The sequence below is a fragment of the Panthera leo genome, chromosome A3 (assembly GCF_018350215.1).
Source record: "Panthera leo isolate Ple1 chromosome A3, P.leo_Ple1_pat1.1, whole genome shotgun sequence".
Taxonomy (NCBI): Eukaryota; Metazoa; Chordata; class Mammalia; order Carnivora; family Felidae; genus Panthera; species Panthera leo.
The window spans coordinates 104,763,307-104,778,581 of NC_056681.1; the positions used below are offsets into that span (position 1 = coordinate 104,763,307).

At 46.9% G+C, this 15,275-nt stretch overlaps 1 protein-coding gene and 1 long non-coding RNA gene across 4 annotated transcripts in view; one reads left to right on the forward strand and one right to left on the reverse strand.

Annotated features, from left to right (window-relative positions):
* Positions 1–13,021, reverse strand: part of NCAPH (non-SMC condensin I complex subunit H) — a 33,433-nt gene extending 20,412 nt beyond the window's left edge. For all 3 annotated transcript variants that reach the window (XM_042933121.1, XM_042933120.1, XM_042933122.1), the window contains exons 1-6: positions 12,946–13,021; positions 8,574–8,793; positions 8,323–8,413; positions 7,332–7,424; positions 6,871–7,006; positions 6,072–6,196 (exon numbers count right to left, since the gene is read on the reverse strand). In XM_042933121.1, the coding sequence (XP_042789055.1) occupies positions 6,072–6,196; positions 6,871–7,006; positions 7,332–7,424; positions 8,323–8,413; positions 8,574–8,793; positions 12,946–12,964 (684 nt within the window). In that variant the 5' untranslated portion in view covers positions 12,965–13,021. The remainder of the gene's footprint in view (positions 1–6,071; positions 6,197–6,870; positions 7,007–7,331; positions 7,425–8,322; positions 8,414–8,573; positions 8,794–12,945) is intronic.
* A 53-nt stretch (positions 13,022–13,074) lies between these two features.
* LOC122216373 lies at positions 13,075–14,994 on the forward strand. The gene is made up of 2 exons (XR_006200860.1): positions 13,075–13,475; positions 14,861–14,994. It is a non-coding gene; the product is annotated as an uncharacterized LOC122216373 (long non-coding RNA).
* Positions 14,995–15,275: the final 281 nt, after the last annotated feature.

Below are 15,275 nucleotides of genomic sequence, written 5' to 3' on the forward strand. Positions count from 1 at the left end.
GGTAAAACATGGAATAGGCTGTAAGAAGGCTCCCAAGGTTGGGATAAGGAGTAGGAGTGGCACGGCCACATGACACCAATCCCAAAGGCAGAACAGGGCACAGAGCACGAGAACAAGGACAGAGCAAGGCACACGCACGTGTGGCAAGAGGGCAGAAGTCACCTGATTGTACAGGTGGCCCTGCGACAGGAAACAGGTTGGGTACTGGATTCACAGGTTTTATGTCTCCGGATGTAGCTACTACGGAGAGAAGAGGCCTCAGGTGGGATGACAGATGTGGGTCTCTGGCTCTTTCCTGGCCCCCTTAGCTCTGAGCCTGGCCCCACCAGAACCAAGACTCTCCTCTCGCCTTCCCAATAAACCTGTCTCACCATCCTCCTAGCCCGAGTATCACATATATCACCTCCAAGTTCTTCCTGTCTCCCTACCGCTCACCCAGTCACACAGCCTGGCAAGTTTTCCTCCCCGCACATCTCTACCATCTATCGCTTCCTTCTTCACCCCTATTGCCGCCAATACAACCCACGCCTAAGTTAACCCTTGCCTCTGGTCTTTCTCATTTCCCATTCCAAAAATACTAGTGTTGCTATTCCCATTCCCTTCCTAAAATGCTACCCAGACCATTGGCTTCCCACCTGGAGCCCCACACCCTTTGAGGTCCTGTGTGGGTAGTTAATGAAACTCAGCATTTCAAAGAGTCAATGCAGAAACTGTAAATGCTAAAATAAAACTGAAAAACACTAGTTTTCCTCACTTTTGTCTAGAATTACATCATGCTAGTGTAGGAACAATGGTCTTGACTAACATCTTTGAGTAATTTGAGGGGAAAATGAATTATTGCTAACTGCATAGTTTGGGTAGATAAAGATTTTGTCTTTTATTTATGTATTTATTTATATTTTAAGTAATCCCTACATCCACCATGGGGCTGAAACTCACAGCCCCAAGATCAAGAGTCACATGCTCTAAAGACTGAGATAGCCAGGTACCTTGGGTAGAACAACCTTTTGAAACAAGGGTCCACAGCAAGGAAAAGACAGAGTAAAAAGAGACCTTGGTAGACAACGAACTGCATGGTAAAGCCTAGGTGGTTTCAGCTGTGTGAGTAAATACTAGACAAACTCTAGTTTGGCTCTAGACAAACTTATAAACCACCCAGCTGCCTAGCTGCCTAGAATCACCTTCCTGGCAATCTCCATCTGAAAATACCTACCTTTCCTTTAAGGCCCAGTTTCAAATTTCACCTCTTCCATCAATTCTGACCTCCACCCACTCTGATTTCCTATACTATGTGCCTTGAACTTCCTTTCATTGTATCTATTTGTGCTCTCCTGGTTTAAAGAACTGGAGCATAATCAGGTTGGAATCTCTCATGACAGCAAACATTTTGCACACAGAGAGCTGTGTCCAAAACAGATCAGCTCATACACAAATAAGAGTTCTCAACTGGTCTAGACACACCCACAGAACATTTGCTTTCTCATCTCCATGCCATCTCCAAGAGAATGTGGGTTCAAGAAACAGTTGAAACTTCAAATTTTAGGTTTGTGACAATCTCTCCCTCTTGTTTATCTTCCAAATTGGGCTTTGGGCCATTACGGCAGATTACAGAGCAAAAAAATACTTTCTAGGATGGGGTACTTGGTGTTTCTTCAAGACTAATGATGGGGCTCCTGAGTGGCTCAGTCGGTTAGTCATCCAACTCAGTCTGGGTCATAATCCCACAGTTTGTGAGTTCGAGCCCCACATTGGGCTCTCTCCTCTCAGCACAGAACCAGCTTCACATTCTTTCTCTCTCCTCTCTTTGCCTGCCCCCACCCTCAAAATAAATAAACTTAAAAAAAAAAAACAAAAAACCCAACACCAAAAGACGAATGATTTCACTTGGCCTAGATGTAGCTGACCACCACAGGCTTAGAGGGAGCAGCACTGCTTGCTCTCTCATTCTCTCTTTAGAACAACTGGAAAGGGTAGTTACTGCAAGCTTCCTCAGGCTCCCTGGAACTGGGTCTACCTGGTCAGAAAAAAGATGATTGGAAACAGAATTTTCTGTAAGAGCTGAAGTTGGATGTAAGAAAAGGGGAAAATGGAGAACTGGGGAGGGGACAGGAAGGTGGGAAAGAATTATATGGCTTCTCTTCAGATGTATGCAACATATTACTATGGATAAAAAGCAGTTTGCTAGGAACAGATTCACTACCACAAAACCCGTATGTGGATGGGACTAATGTCACCTGTTCTTACAATTTAACAAAGTGAGATTCAGAGTCTTTTCCCAAACCACACAGCTAAGACAGTGGAACTAGGATCTGAACTTTACATCACCTGCCTAGAAATCTGGCACTACCCAAGGTCAACGCTGACACATCGATAAATACAACTCTCTCTCCCCAAAGCACCCGCCACCCTTGTTTTTCCCCCTCCCTCTTTGGCCTTGGCCTCAGTGGATCCACCTTCCTCAGGCCCCATCCTGCCAATTCACACACAGTCCTCACACTAGCACAGGCTAGAGCCTCCAGGCAAGTCCGAGAAGAACTGCCCCACCACTCAGAATAAGACTGGCAAGGCTCCTCTCTCCTAGCCCCCCGCATGCTCAGCCTCTACCACTTCCATCTGCCATGAGGCCACCAGGACTAATTTCATTATTACCCTCTATTTAGTTTATTTATTAGTTACGTATAAAAGACCCAGGAGCCCCCAGGATTCTACATTTCCCAGGCTCTAAACCCTATACAGCTCCGACATCCCCTTTTTGGGCCCCACCCCCCTCTCTTAACAATTGATAATTTCTGCCAGGGCCCTCTAGACTCGGTCAGTCATCACCGAAATTCCCTACATTCCCCCACTTCTTTCTTCACCTACCAGCTGTAACTCATTCATTTTCAATGGGGGTGATATCATTCTAAAGGAAGTGAAAACTGGTTCTGGGAGAGGGTGAAAAAAAATCTCAGAAGTTATAATAACTTGTGGTTCTAAGCCTCAAACTTACCTGACAAAATCTTATTCCTTTATAATTCATTTCAGGGCAGGGGGTAGGAAGACAATATCTAAAAAGGCTCTGGAGGAGGAAGAGAATGACAAAACGCTAAGGGGCACTGCTCTAATGAAACCTGCTGTCTGCCCAAGGACACTGCTTCCCTGCAGGCTCACCAGCGCGGCTGCTTCCTCTTCCGCAGCTCTCCAACCGACCGCTGGCCTAGATGTGGGATAGGTGAAGTTCCTTGTTCCTCATCGCTGCTTCCAGATTACTCTCCTTCCCAAGTCCTAAAACCCTCAGCTTTGAACATAATATAAGGTCAGACCTCACCACCCTCTGCCCATATGTTTTTCAATCGCCTTCCAATCCCCAGGTCTACCCAATTCTTGGGAGACCTTAATATGCACTCTTGGCTCATTACTATTCTCCAATTTTACTGCTGTCATAGTTTTTGGTGGTTTCAATATCCATCTATCCATCCATCCAGCACTGTGGCCTCTCAGTTCCTTGATATCCTCTCCTTCAATGGTCTTGAGCTTCATCCTGAAAATCCCAGGACTTCCAGAGATCCCAGCATGAACCCCACACCTCCTGTCTTTTACTCCCTTTCTTCTTCTCTGAATTGAATCCTAACCATGACTGCAGCCTCTCTGTTGCTCAACTCTAAGTGCCCCTGACAGTCACCTCACATCTTTCCAGCCAACACCTTCTTGTCTCTAACACCAAGAAGTCTTTGACCCACCAGGCCCTACAACCACTGATCATACGGCTTTATGCTGTCCCTCTTTTCCCCACCAAAGTTCCATAAACACTGATCGTAACCACCCCCTCACACATGATCTTCACTCCAGTGCTCCTTTCTAGCTGTGTCACATTGATTCAGCTGAATACAATCCTGTATTAAATCCAGCTTTCTGCCCGCTTCACGCTCGCACCCACACAGCTAACCACTGTCAGAGAAACACACAAAGTCACGTTGACTGAACTTACTTTATATTCGTCTGCCACGGCCTTCAAGTCAACCATGAGTATTGTCTGGCAAGCAAACTCTACTTCCCCAGTCCACTTGCTCACCCACCCTCCTACCTTTTTCTCTCCTCAAACCTTTACCTTTCCTCTTCCACACAGTTGATGGTCTGGCTTCCTATTTTCAATGGGGGGGGGAGTGGGGGGGTGCTGGTGGGACACAACCAGAAGGGACTACCTGGAACGCTCCCACACGTGCACACTTGCATGCCATCTCTCACCAGCCATGGGTGCTCCTTAGCCAAATTCTGTCGACACTGTCCATTCCCTTCCCTTCTCACGAGCTCAAAGACTCTACTTGAGCAAGTCTCCTCCATTCTCCACTAGACTGTTCCCATCAACAAGTAAACATGCTGTTAATTCTCCCATTAAAAAAGCAAAAACCAGGAAAACCCTCCAGACCTTACTTTCTTCTCCACTTGCCACCCATTACTCTGTTCCAAATTATAGCAAAACTCTTCAAAAGAACAGCCTATAGTGTCTTCATTCCTCTCTTGCCATTTGTTTGCCCCCATTTATTAAGAAAAATTTCAAGCCTACAAGAATGTTGAAATAGTAATAAGAACCTCTGTGTGGGTAACATTTTGCATATCTGCTTTCTCTCCTTGCCACCCCCACCGAACCTTTTCGGAAGTAGATATTGTGACACTTTACCTCTCTGCCAGTTATTAAGGTATTGCTTCTCAGACCCAAACCAACTTCGTATTGTCCGCTCTGTGATGCTAGCTCTAGGACCACATTTGGGCTTTGCCAGCAGCTTCCTGTTCGGCTCCACCAGTAGGGGACACTAGAGGGAGCTTGCAAGGCTACAGGAAGGGACTTGCTTCTTTCTGTAGGCTTCCTGTTGCTGTCACCCAGCAGGACTTCTTCACCCCAGATGCACTAGCTGAGTTCAATTTGCACTTTTACTCACACTCACAGAACCAGCCTCACTGTGTGCCCCTCACAGACACCAGCACCAACCAGAATGCCTTCCTCAGAGGTCTGGGTCCTGGGTCCCACAAGCCCCTCTTCCAAACTCAGGGACACTGAGCCAAGCAGCACCCCTTCCTTGGTCTGAGTTTCAGCTCCATAGGCCCTTCCTTCTCCAAGAATACCAGTGGCCCCAGGTTGCCACTTTGGTAGAGCTGATCACTCCCTCCTCCCTGACACTTTCTCATTTGGGTGCCACACCCTCCTGGTCTTCCTCCTACCTACTGAATGTTTCTTCTTTGGCTCTTTGAATTCTTAAGATTGGGGTATCCCAGGGCTCAGTCCTTTTTCTACATATGCTCATTCTGGTGATCAATTCCAGTCTCTTGACCTTAACTGCCATTTACAAATGTCATGGAGGTAGGAGAATGTAATCTAGTCCACTGTTGGTGGCATAGTAGATTGGTACGACCCAATGGAAATTCTATGACTCAGAATTTTCTTACAGATACATCCTCAGAAGAGCACAAATATGTACAAGAATGTTCACTGAGATACTGTTTTTAATAGCAAAATTTTAAAAAAGCTTGTACCAACACCTTTGCTTTAAATTAACTATGCTAAAGATAAATGAAGCCTCTGGCTGCCTTTAAGCAGATTCCTTAGGATTTGCCAGATCGTAAGGCTGTTTACAGCAAGGACTCTGGAGCGAGGCCACTTAGTTTCAAATCCCAGCTTGCTTACTAGCTGTATCATTTTGGGCAAGTTACTTAACGCCCTGTACCTCAAGCGAGGTAACACAGCTCAGCTCACAGGCTTTGGGCAGGATAGGGTGCCCAGTAAATGCACAGTAAAAGTTAGCCATCATTATCTTTGCTGCATGTACTAGGAAAGAAAATTAATGGTATGATCGATTAGAGTCCTTGGTAATTTGCCATCTCTTTCGACTCAATCATTCTGAAATATTGTGGGGAAAGCAGGGACTTATACCTGTCAGTCTTCACTATAAAGCTAAGGGATGATAATGCAGATGCCAATTATATATTTTACTCCCTTGAGGCCTAAGCAAACGTATACCGGGCAGGCTTGGCTCTGCCGAGTTTCAGCCACTGAGGCTCCGAATTAGTCAGAGACCACACTGCACACAGTTCCTCACCTCACACTTCCGATCTGCTTCAGAGACATTGAGGTTGCTTATATTCTGTTCGATGGTTTTGTAGGAGTGCTTCTTCTTTGGCTTTTGAGCCTTTTTGGTTGTTCCTGTCTCAGTAGCACTTCCATCTGAAAGAAGAAATAAGACTAGTTACTGCAAGGATTGCTCTGGAGCACGTAACTAAACTAATTAACTCATGTTCTTCAAACCTCTAAAGAGCAATCATAATTGGAATGTGCCATTCTCTCAAAGCAAAAGGCTCATCTAATCCGCAGCTTCAGGGACGCCTGGGTGGTTCAGTCAGTTAAGCGTCTGACTTGGGCTCAGGTCATGATCTCGTGGCTCGTGAGTTTGAGTCCCATGTCAGGCTCCATGCTGACAGCTCAGAGCCTGGAGCCCGCTTCGAATTCTCTCTCCCTCTCTCTCTCTCTCTACCCCTCCCCTGCTCATGCTCTGCCTCTCTCTCAAAAACTAATCCACAGCTTCGGGAGAAACCTTAAGTATTTGGCTTCTAATACAAGCCAATTTCTAAAGCCCCCCCAAATCAGAAGCTCCCCCACTTGGTGATGTTTACTCAATCTTGCCTAAATAAAAGCCAAAAGTTTTAGTAAGGTTCTTCTCTTTTTTGAAGAAAAACAACTCTAGGGCTTAAGGATCTTCTCATATACAATTCTGAAAATGTTCATGTCTTCAGTCGAATGAGATTATTGATTTCCTACGACTTCATTCCAACATATTACTCAAATCACTACCTGCTACACCCTTAAGCCAGCCCCTTAAATCCAGATCTGAACCCACATACCTGCATCATGGTTCTCTACCTCTGGAGATGGCGCATCTTTGCCCAGCCCCCCGAGGACTCTGTATACATCGGCATGGACAGCGTCCACCCGCACAGCGTAGATCTTGGTGCTGGCATCCAGAGTGCCAGCGGCCACCTAGTCAAACAAGCAGAGCTATACTCACTGGAGGCATAAAAAGGAACTGCCGAACAAGCAAAAACACAGCAAGCTTTGTAAAATATTTACTTGCTCTTAAGAAAAAAATGACAAAGATTCCCCTAAGACTGACAGGGAATAAACAAAATATAACACAAAGAGATCTCTAGTTCATCAGTTTAGGAAAGAAAGTAAAGAAGCTAATAAAATGTCTTATACAAGGAAGGTTCTCATGTATTTGCAGAATTCAAGTACAGGGTTGTGCTAAATATCAGAAATAATCATCATTAATTCACATCCAAGAGAAGGTGAACATCCTTCTTACTTTAAAGTTGGTCGGTTCGGTGTCTTTCTGTTTAAGAATCTCTGACATGAAATCAATCAAGTGCAAACCAAAAGCATTCTTGGTAGTAATTTTCTGAAAACAGAAAAACGTAGAAAGGTTTGTTATTTATAGCCTAGGCTCATGTAAATAATGCTACCCTAATAGAGGAAGCTACGCTTTTACAAAGTAACAGCCCACATCTCACCACAGGTATCAATTCCCACAAACACTTGATGACAGGGCTAAATCCATACACGTATCTCCCCATTCTCAAGGCCCAGAGGGTGACAGCACACTTCCTGAGTTTTCACTGTACGCAGACCCTGTTCTAAGCACTGCACACAAAGGGACTCGGTCACCCTCAGAACAACTCTAGGAGGCAGGTACTAGTCACATTCTCATTTTACAGCGGACAATGCAGCAGAGTGCTTAGGCGACTTGCCGATACTATACAGCTCGTGAATGGCAGGGGCTGGATTCCAACAGAGGCTAGCTCTAGAACTCACACTATTAACCCCTAAGCAATGCTGCCTCTCTAGATACACTGCAGGTGGCAGGCAACCTTATCAAAAAGAGCATCGAAGGCCCGTAAGAAGCAGTAAAAGCATGCAGAAAAATATTAGCATTAAGAAGAGTCGCTGGACAATGAAAGCACATAATTATCATCAATTGCACGTTCTCCACAGAATCAAGGATAGATTTCCCTTGTGATCAAGTTGCAGTATCTTCACTGATAACCCAGCAGATACTCACATTTTTCTTTTTTTTTAATAATTTTTTAAAAATTTATTTTGAGAAAGAGACAGCACAAGCGGGGGGAGGGGCAGAGAGAGAGAGAGAGAGAGAGAGAGAATCCCAAGCAGGCTCCGTGCTGCCAGAGCAGAGTCTGACTTGGGGCTCGAACTCATGAACCAGCAAGATCATGACCTGAGCCGAAACCAAGAGCCGGACACTCGACCAACTAAGCCACCCAGGCGCCCCAGATACTCACATTTTCAGTGGATAGTTTGATACAGGTGGAGTAATGTTCTGTAATCTGTGTATTTGTAAATTTAGGAATCGTGGCTGAAACGTCAATATTCCTACACGAAAAACAAAAACAACAAACTCTGGCAAGGATCCATGATACCCTAACCTTTCAAAATCTGGATCCAGAATCCCACATGGTATCGTGGAGATGCCAGACCCACGTGACCCGCGTCAGGACAGCCACCCAATGGAGGCAGCCCCGAATGCACTCACCTGCTCGATGGGGAGGCTAGCAAATGAGGCGAGTCTGCGCTGAACTGCAGGTCCAGGACTCGGGAGCGCCTCCGCTGCAGTCGCTCCTTTTCGTCGTCATTCTGAGGAAAGTCTTCAAGGACGGGGGTGCCAGGAGTATTGAGAGGGGCCTTCCGAGGCAGGGGCATCGAGAACACCCGTTCTGAAGGTGAGGAGGTACTGTGGGGGTGTCCACGGATTTCTGAAGAAAAAGGTATTCACTGTGGCTGACGGTGATGGAGCCAAACACTTGCTCAACAAACCTTCCACGGAACATTTCCTATTCTAAAGTGGGCTTGGGGCCTCTCCTGGGGTGGAAGTTCACTGCACATTTGCCACCAAGACCTTTTCCAACTCGAATATTCCGTGGCTAGAACCTCTATAGTTTACGTTTTTCTTGGCGTGACGGCCTTCTGATGCTTCCTTGACAAATTAGTGAGGTCTGAAAGGAGGTCAAATTCGAGAAGGGCTGAGAATCAGTCAGTGGATTTAACCACCTGGAGGTTTATTGGTGACCTCGACAATAGCCGTTTTCCTAGGGTAGCAGCGGGAGGAGAAAGTCAAACAGGCATAGATTCCAGGGAAGATAGGAGAAGAGACACTGGGAGACAGTAAATGGAGACAAGGTTTTCAAGGACTTACGTGGTAATAAGGAAGGACTAAAATGGGAGGGAAGCAGTTGAAAGGGAAGTGAGGTTGAGAAATTAATTTTAAGATGGGAAAACTCCAGCTTAGTAGAGAGAATGAAGCAAAGAAATTGTATTAGTTTCCTATTGCTGCTATTAACAAATTACTACAAACTTAGTGATTTAAACCAACACAAACGTATTCTCTTGCGGTCCTGGAGTCAGAGTCTAAAATCAAGGTGTTAGCAGGGCCGTGTTCTTTCTGGAGGCTTCAGGGAAGAATCTCCTTCCCTGTCTTCTTCAACTTTTAGAGGCTGCCTACATTCGTCCCATCACTCCAACCTCTTGTTTCTGTCATCACATTGCCTTCTGACTGTGAACCTCCTGCATCCCTCTTATGAGGACCACTGAGATTGCACTGGGCCCATCCAGATTATCTGGGATAATCTCCCCATCTCAAGACCCCTAACCTAATCATATCTGCAAAGTCCTTTTCAAATTATAATCTTGTATTAGAGTGTGTGTGTGTGTGTGTGTGTGTGTGTGTGTGTATATATATATATATATATATATATATTTATTTATTTAGTAGCCTCTACAACCAACATGGGGCTCCAATTCACAACCCCAAATTCAAGAGTTGTATGCTTTTCCAACTGAGCCAGGCAGGTGCCCCAGCAAAGTCCGTTTTACCACATAAGGATACCATATTCAAAGGTTCCAGGTATCTTTGGGGGGGGGGGGGGGGCACTATTCACAGCGATCATGCAGAATAAAGGGTAAAAGTCACTGAACAATGCATTCAAGGAACAATGCATTCAAGGAAGTAAGAGCATTGCTTTTCCTTACAGAAAGCCCAACCACAGCAAGAGAAAGGAAGCCAGACAACACAGACAGAGATACAGGTAAGGGAGCAAGCACAACGGTGCATTTGTGGATGTTCCTTTTGGACTGTTTTAATTTTCTTAGTAAAATAAGAAGCACATAAAAACCAAAACGCAGTAGCTAAGGGTGAGGGCCAGGGAGGAGGTACTGGAGATTTCAGGAGAGAAAGGAAGGTATGGAATAGCCATCTAGAAGAAGGAGAGTGGATGAACAAGGGAATACAGCATGACTGCTGGGCAGCTTTAGGGTCCCCTTGAGACCATCAAGTGAGCAGGGGCAAGGAGAGTAGGCAGAGTTGGAATTAATCAGGATTGTGATTTTATCAAGAAAGTATACAGAGGCCGGAAGAGGGCAAAAGGCTAGAAGGGGTTAGAAGCGTATGAAACAGAGTGATTGACCAGGGAATGTAAGCTAAGTAAGGAGGGGAACAAGAACATGAGAGACATGAGGGACAGACAGTGAAAAGTAAAGAATATAGGGGCTCCTGGGTGACTCAGTCAATTAAGCGTCCAACTTCAGCTCAGGTCATGATCTCATGGTTCGTGGGTTTGAGCCCCTCATCGGGCTCTGTGCTGCCAGCTCGGAGCCTGGAGCCTGGAGCCTGGAGCCTGCTTTGGATTCTGTGTCTCCCTCTCTCTCTCTCTCTCTGCCCCTCCCCTGCTCATGCTCTGTCTCTCTCTGTCTCAAAAAAAAAAAATTAAAAAAAAAAAAAGTGATACACAATTAACACTAAGTGTTGCCCATGTAAGGGGAAGGGAACATAAGTGGCAAAGGGTGGCGGGGGGGGGGGCGCGCTAGGTGGCTCAGTCAGTTAAGCGTCCCACTCTTGATTTCAGCTCAGGTCATGATCTCACAGTTCCGTGAGTTACAGCCCTGAGTAAGGCTCTACGCTGACAGCACAGAGACTGCTTGGGATTCTCCCTCTCTCTCTGCCCTTCCCCGGCTCACACTCTTGTCTCTCCCAAAAGAAATAAACTTAAAAATAAAAACATTAATTGGGGCGCCTGGGTAGGCTAAATTGGTTAGCCTACCAGTTGGTTAAAGTGTCTGACTTCAGCTCAGGTCATGATCTCAACTGTTCGTGAGTTCAAGCCCCACATGGGGCTCTCTGCTGTCAGTGCGGAGCCCCTTCACATCCTCTCTCTCTCTCTCTCAAAAAAAAAAAAACATTAATTTTTTCAAAAGTGGTGCATAGGGATAAAAGGGAATAAATAAAATACAAGAAGAACTTCACATGTTCCCCTGATAGCTTCCCACAGGCTGAAGAGTATGTTTGACATTAACTCTGAGTTGAGGTCAAAACAAACAAAAGGAACAGAAAGAAAAAATAGAAAAGGAAGGAGGCAAGAGACATATTTAGGGAATGAATCAAGAGGACTTGTTACTATCTGGATGAGGGCACTTCCAGAGAAGAAGGGGAGTTGGACCTTGAGACAAAAGACTTTAACAGAAATAGGAAGCACTGAAGGAGGAACCTAAGAGGGAAACTCAAGATGGGGATCAGAGGCACGCTTCAATTCTTGGAATACTCCTCAGATTTCTCTCGTTCAGATGATTACTGAGCTCAAAGACACTTTCTACATCTACTTCCTTACCTCCCATTCGTTTTTCAAACCTCTATGTCTGGCTACCACCCCCACCACTTTATGAAAACTATCTTGTTACTATCACCTACAACTTCTGGCTACTTTTCAGGCTTCATCTCTCTGTAGAGTTTCAGCAGCATGTGAAACAGATGAAAACCCTTCAAGTGCTTCTTGAAACACTCCTGGTTTCTATGTCACCGCTCTCTTCTGACGGTTTTTCAAGCTCCCCCTTCTCTATCTAGCTTCTAAATGCTGGTCCTGAGTGTCTTTTCTTACAGGGTCTTTCTAGCATTCTCACCTGTTCCCATGGTTTTATGATCTATATGATGATGATGTCCAAATTTGTTCCTGAGTCTGCGGGCCACTTCCCTGAGTGGCCCATATCACTCCCCGGAGTGTCCAACTCTTATCCCAATGTTTACTGACCCGTTCAACAGTCTCTCACATGAGTCATTTACCACGTCCAAAACGTAACTCTAAATTTCCAAACCTTTTACCAAGACCTGCAAAGGCCCTGCCTACCTCAAGGGCCTCACTCACTGTTCAGGCACAATGTTGTTAGTCCTAGCGGAAGCCAGGCTCTTTCCTCCTTGCCCTTTTATCGCACCTGCTTCTTCTCCCTAGAACCCGTTCCCCAGTCTCTGCTCTAAGACCTTCCTTGCATCCTCAAATGAAAGGGGCCCCTCCCCTTACTCTGCTATTCTCAATCACAGCACTCAGCCTCATGCGCAATTCTTTCGTTTGTTAACTGGCTCCCCAACTAGAATACAAGCTCCAAGAGGTTGGGATCTTATCTGTTTTGTTCTTTACTGTATCTCTGCACCTGACAGAGAGTTTGGCCCAAAGGGAGCGCTCAACGCTTACTGAATGAATGCAAAAATACATGCACGCGTGCGAAGCGTACGGCAGGCCCAGGAAAACCACCGTTTCAACGGAGACACACCGCGCACGGCATAGAAGCCTACAGGAAAGGTCGCCCCACACCCAGCGACCGTAAGGAGGAGTGGGGATCTGCCCAAGCGCTCCGGACGCCGACTGAAGCCGTGTCCTGATTGGCGGGGCACACCCCTCCCCCACTCTTCCTTCCCGCCTCTTCCTCTCCGCGCCTGCCTCTCTCTCCACCAGCAGAGCCCAAGACCAACAACTAGGCCGAGAATATCCGCACCTCCTGCTCAGTCCGCCCGCCGACCCTGCCCGCCCGGAGCACCGCTTCACGCCGACCCCTTCCAGCGGCACCCCGCACCCGCTCAACCTCACCTGGGCAGGGAGGCCCCATCTCGCTCTCCCTGTCTGGAGCTGGTTTTAAATCGCGCGCCGAGACGCTTTAACGGCGTAACGGCCGCGGTGACGTTTGCCGTGGGCGGGGCCAGAAGCGGGCCTGCGCAGGCCGCCTCATCCTCCGCCCGCAAAGGGGGTGTGCCGGGCTGTGCACTAGTGTGCTGCTTGGAATGGCTGGTTTCCTGCTCGGTTCCTGTGAGCGCACTGTAGAGGGTCCATGGACTCCCTGAAATAGCATGAAAACTCCCTCTTTTCGAGCTTAGGCGCGGAACTGGGCACTAGCCCACTAGCTGGGCTCCAGCGTGGAGCAGGACGGGCGAAGACACTGCTTTCACGCAATTCACTTTCTAACGATGGGGGCAGATTACTAGGAAACAAGGTTAATTTCTCATAGTGACCTGTATTATGAGGGCAGCAAAACACTAAGGAGGTAGAAAGCGATGGATGGGGTATGGGACAGAGGTGAGAAGGAGCCAACAACACGATGGACGGATCGGGCAGGCGGACAGGTGCGAAATGTTGTATATACAGTTTTGAATGAAGGCCATCATTTTTACTCACATTCTTGTGAAAAGCTTAATGGATATCTACACCTCCCCCCCCCCCCCCCCCACACACACACACACTCCTACCCCTGCCACACTAAAGAAAAGGTTAAGGTCAGAAATGAGATGGGTATAATTGGCACCTACCCATTCTTCATGTGGTTCCAAGAATCGTATTATGGGAGGAAAGGCCAGGGAAATTTCCCCAAATATCTCTAGAATATCCTATAATTTCTTTTTTGTTTTTTATTTATTTTGAGAGAGAGAAGGAGAATCCCAAGCAGGATCTGCACTGTCAACACGGAGCCGGACCTGGGGCTTAATCCCATGAGCTCTGAGGTCATGACCTGAGCCAAAATCAAGAGCCTAACTGGCCGAGCCACTCAGGCACCACCCTGCCCCCATTATTTCTTACAACACACATCTGGCATTTTATGCAGTGTTTCCCCTCAAGGGTGTTATTGGTATTCAGGGTGAAACAATTCTTGACACGTGGGACTCTGTAGGACTGTTCAGCAACCTCCACACCATTTGTTCGCTGAATGCCATCAGTGCCCCTCCGTCATTAAAAGTACTACCCTTTGTTGCAAACCTCTTCATAAGCCTATTTGCTTTTGCACAAATAGTGACCACCTTCAAATCTTTAGCGCAAGGCAGTGTGGAATAGAAGAATGCAGGTTTACAGTGTCTTTCAGCAAATGATTCTACCAGCCACCCAGGGACCCAAATCAGCACCCAGGAGCCATCCTGGATGCCTTATTCTCTATACACAATCTATTGTTGAACTCTTTTTACTTCCTAAAAAGCTCTTCAGCCCTGCGTCTCTTTTTCATCCATATTACCTTCTTGCTGGTCTGCAGCAGCCCCACACCTGCTCGGACACCCTCCTCATTGCACCCAGGGTGGTTGTTGCTAAGTACCTGTTGCTAAGTACCGACCTGTCACTTCCCAAAGTCTCAAACCATTCAAAAGTTCCATTGCTCTGGGAACTTCTAAAGTAGTCTAGAAGGCCCTACAGGGTCTGGTCCCTGCAGCCTCTCCAGCTTCATCTTGCACCTTGCCTCCGCTTACTTCCTGCCCTCCAGACACTTGGGCCTTCCATCAGACTCTCCCTCATCATGCCCATTCCCACAAGGCCTCTGCACATGCCATGTGCACATGTCCTCCACATAGGATCTCAACCCCATCTTCACCCAGTAGGCACCTGTCAAGTTTCAGCTCACATCACTTCCTCAGGGAAGCCTTCCTTGATACGCTCAAGTGTCCTTACTGGAAGTTTTAGTGGAACTTGTCACCTTTGAAATTTCACATCCGCCGGTGTGACTATTTCATGTCTGTCTCCTCCACAGGTTGTCAGTTCCATGAGGATGAAGCCATTGTTTTCCCAGGGCCCGGTGCTAGCCCCGGACACAGCAAGTGCTTGAATATGTATTGAATGTGTGAAGTTGGGAGACAGGCTTAAATCCTCGGTTGGGCATGTGAACCTCTCTGGGCCTCATTTTCTTCTCTGTTTATAAAACAGTGAAGATAATACCCCTTCACTGGACTGCTTGGGGCTCCCTGTGCTGGGAGGGAGAGCCAGCTCCGCCCCCTGCAGGCGGGTCATTCACCTCCAGATCTGAATGCCGTCTTTGTTTCTCGAGGGGTTAGTTGGGTGGAGGGTGCCAAAAGATTGAATGATTTATCAGTGGTATCAGTGGTATGCAAAACTCAATTGCTCTGCACACACCCCAAGTAGTGCCTCCCGCCCCCACTCCTGGTCTG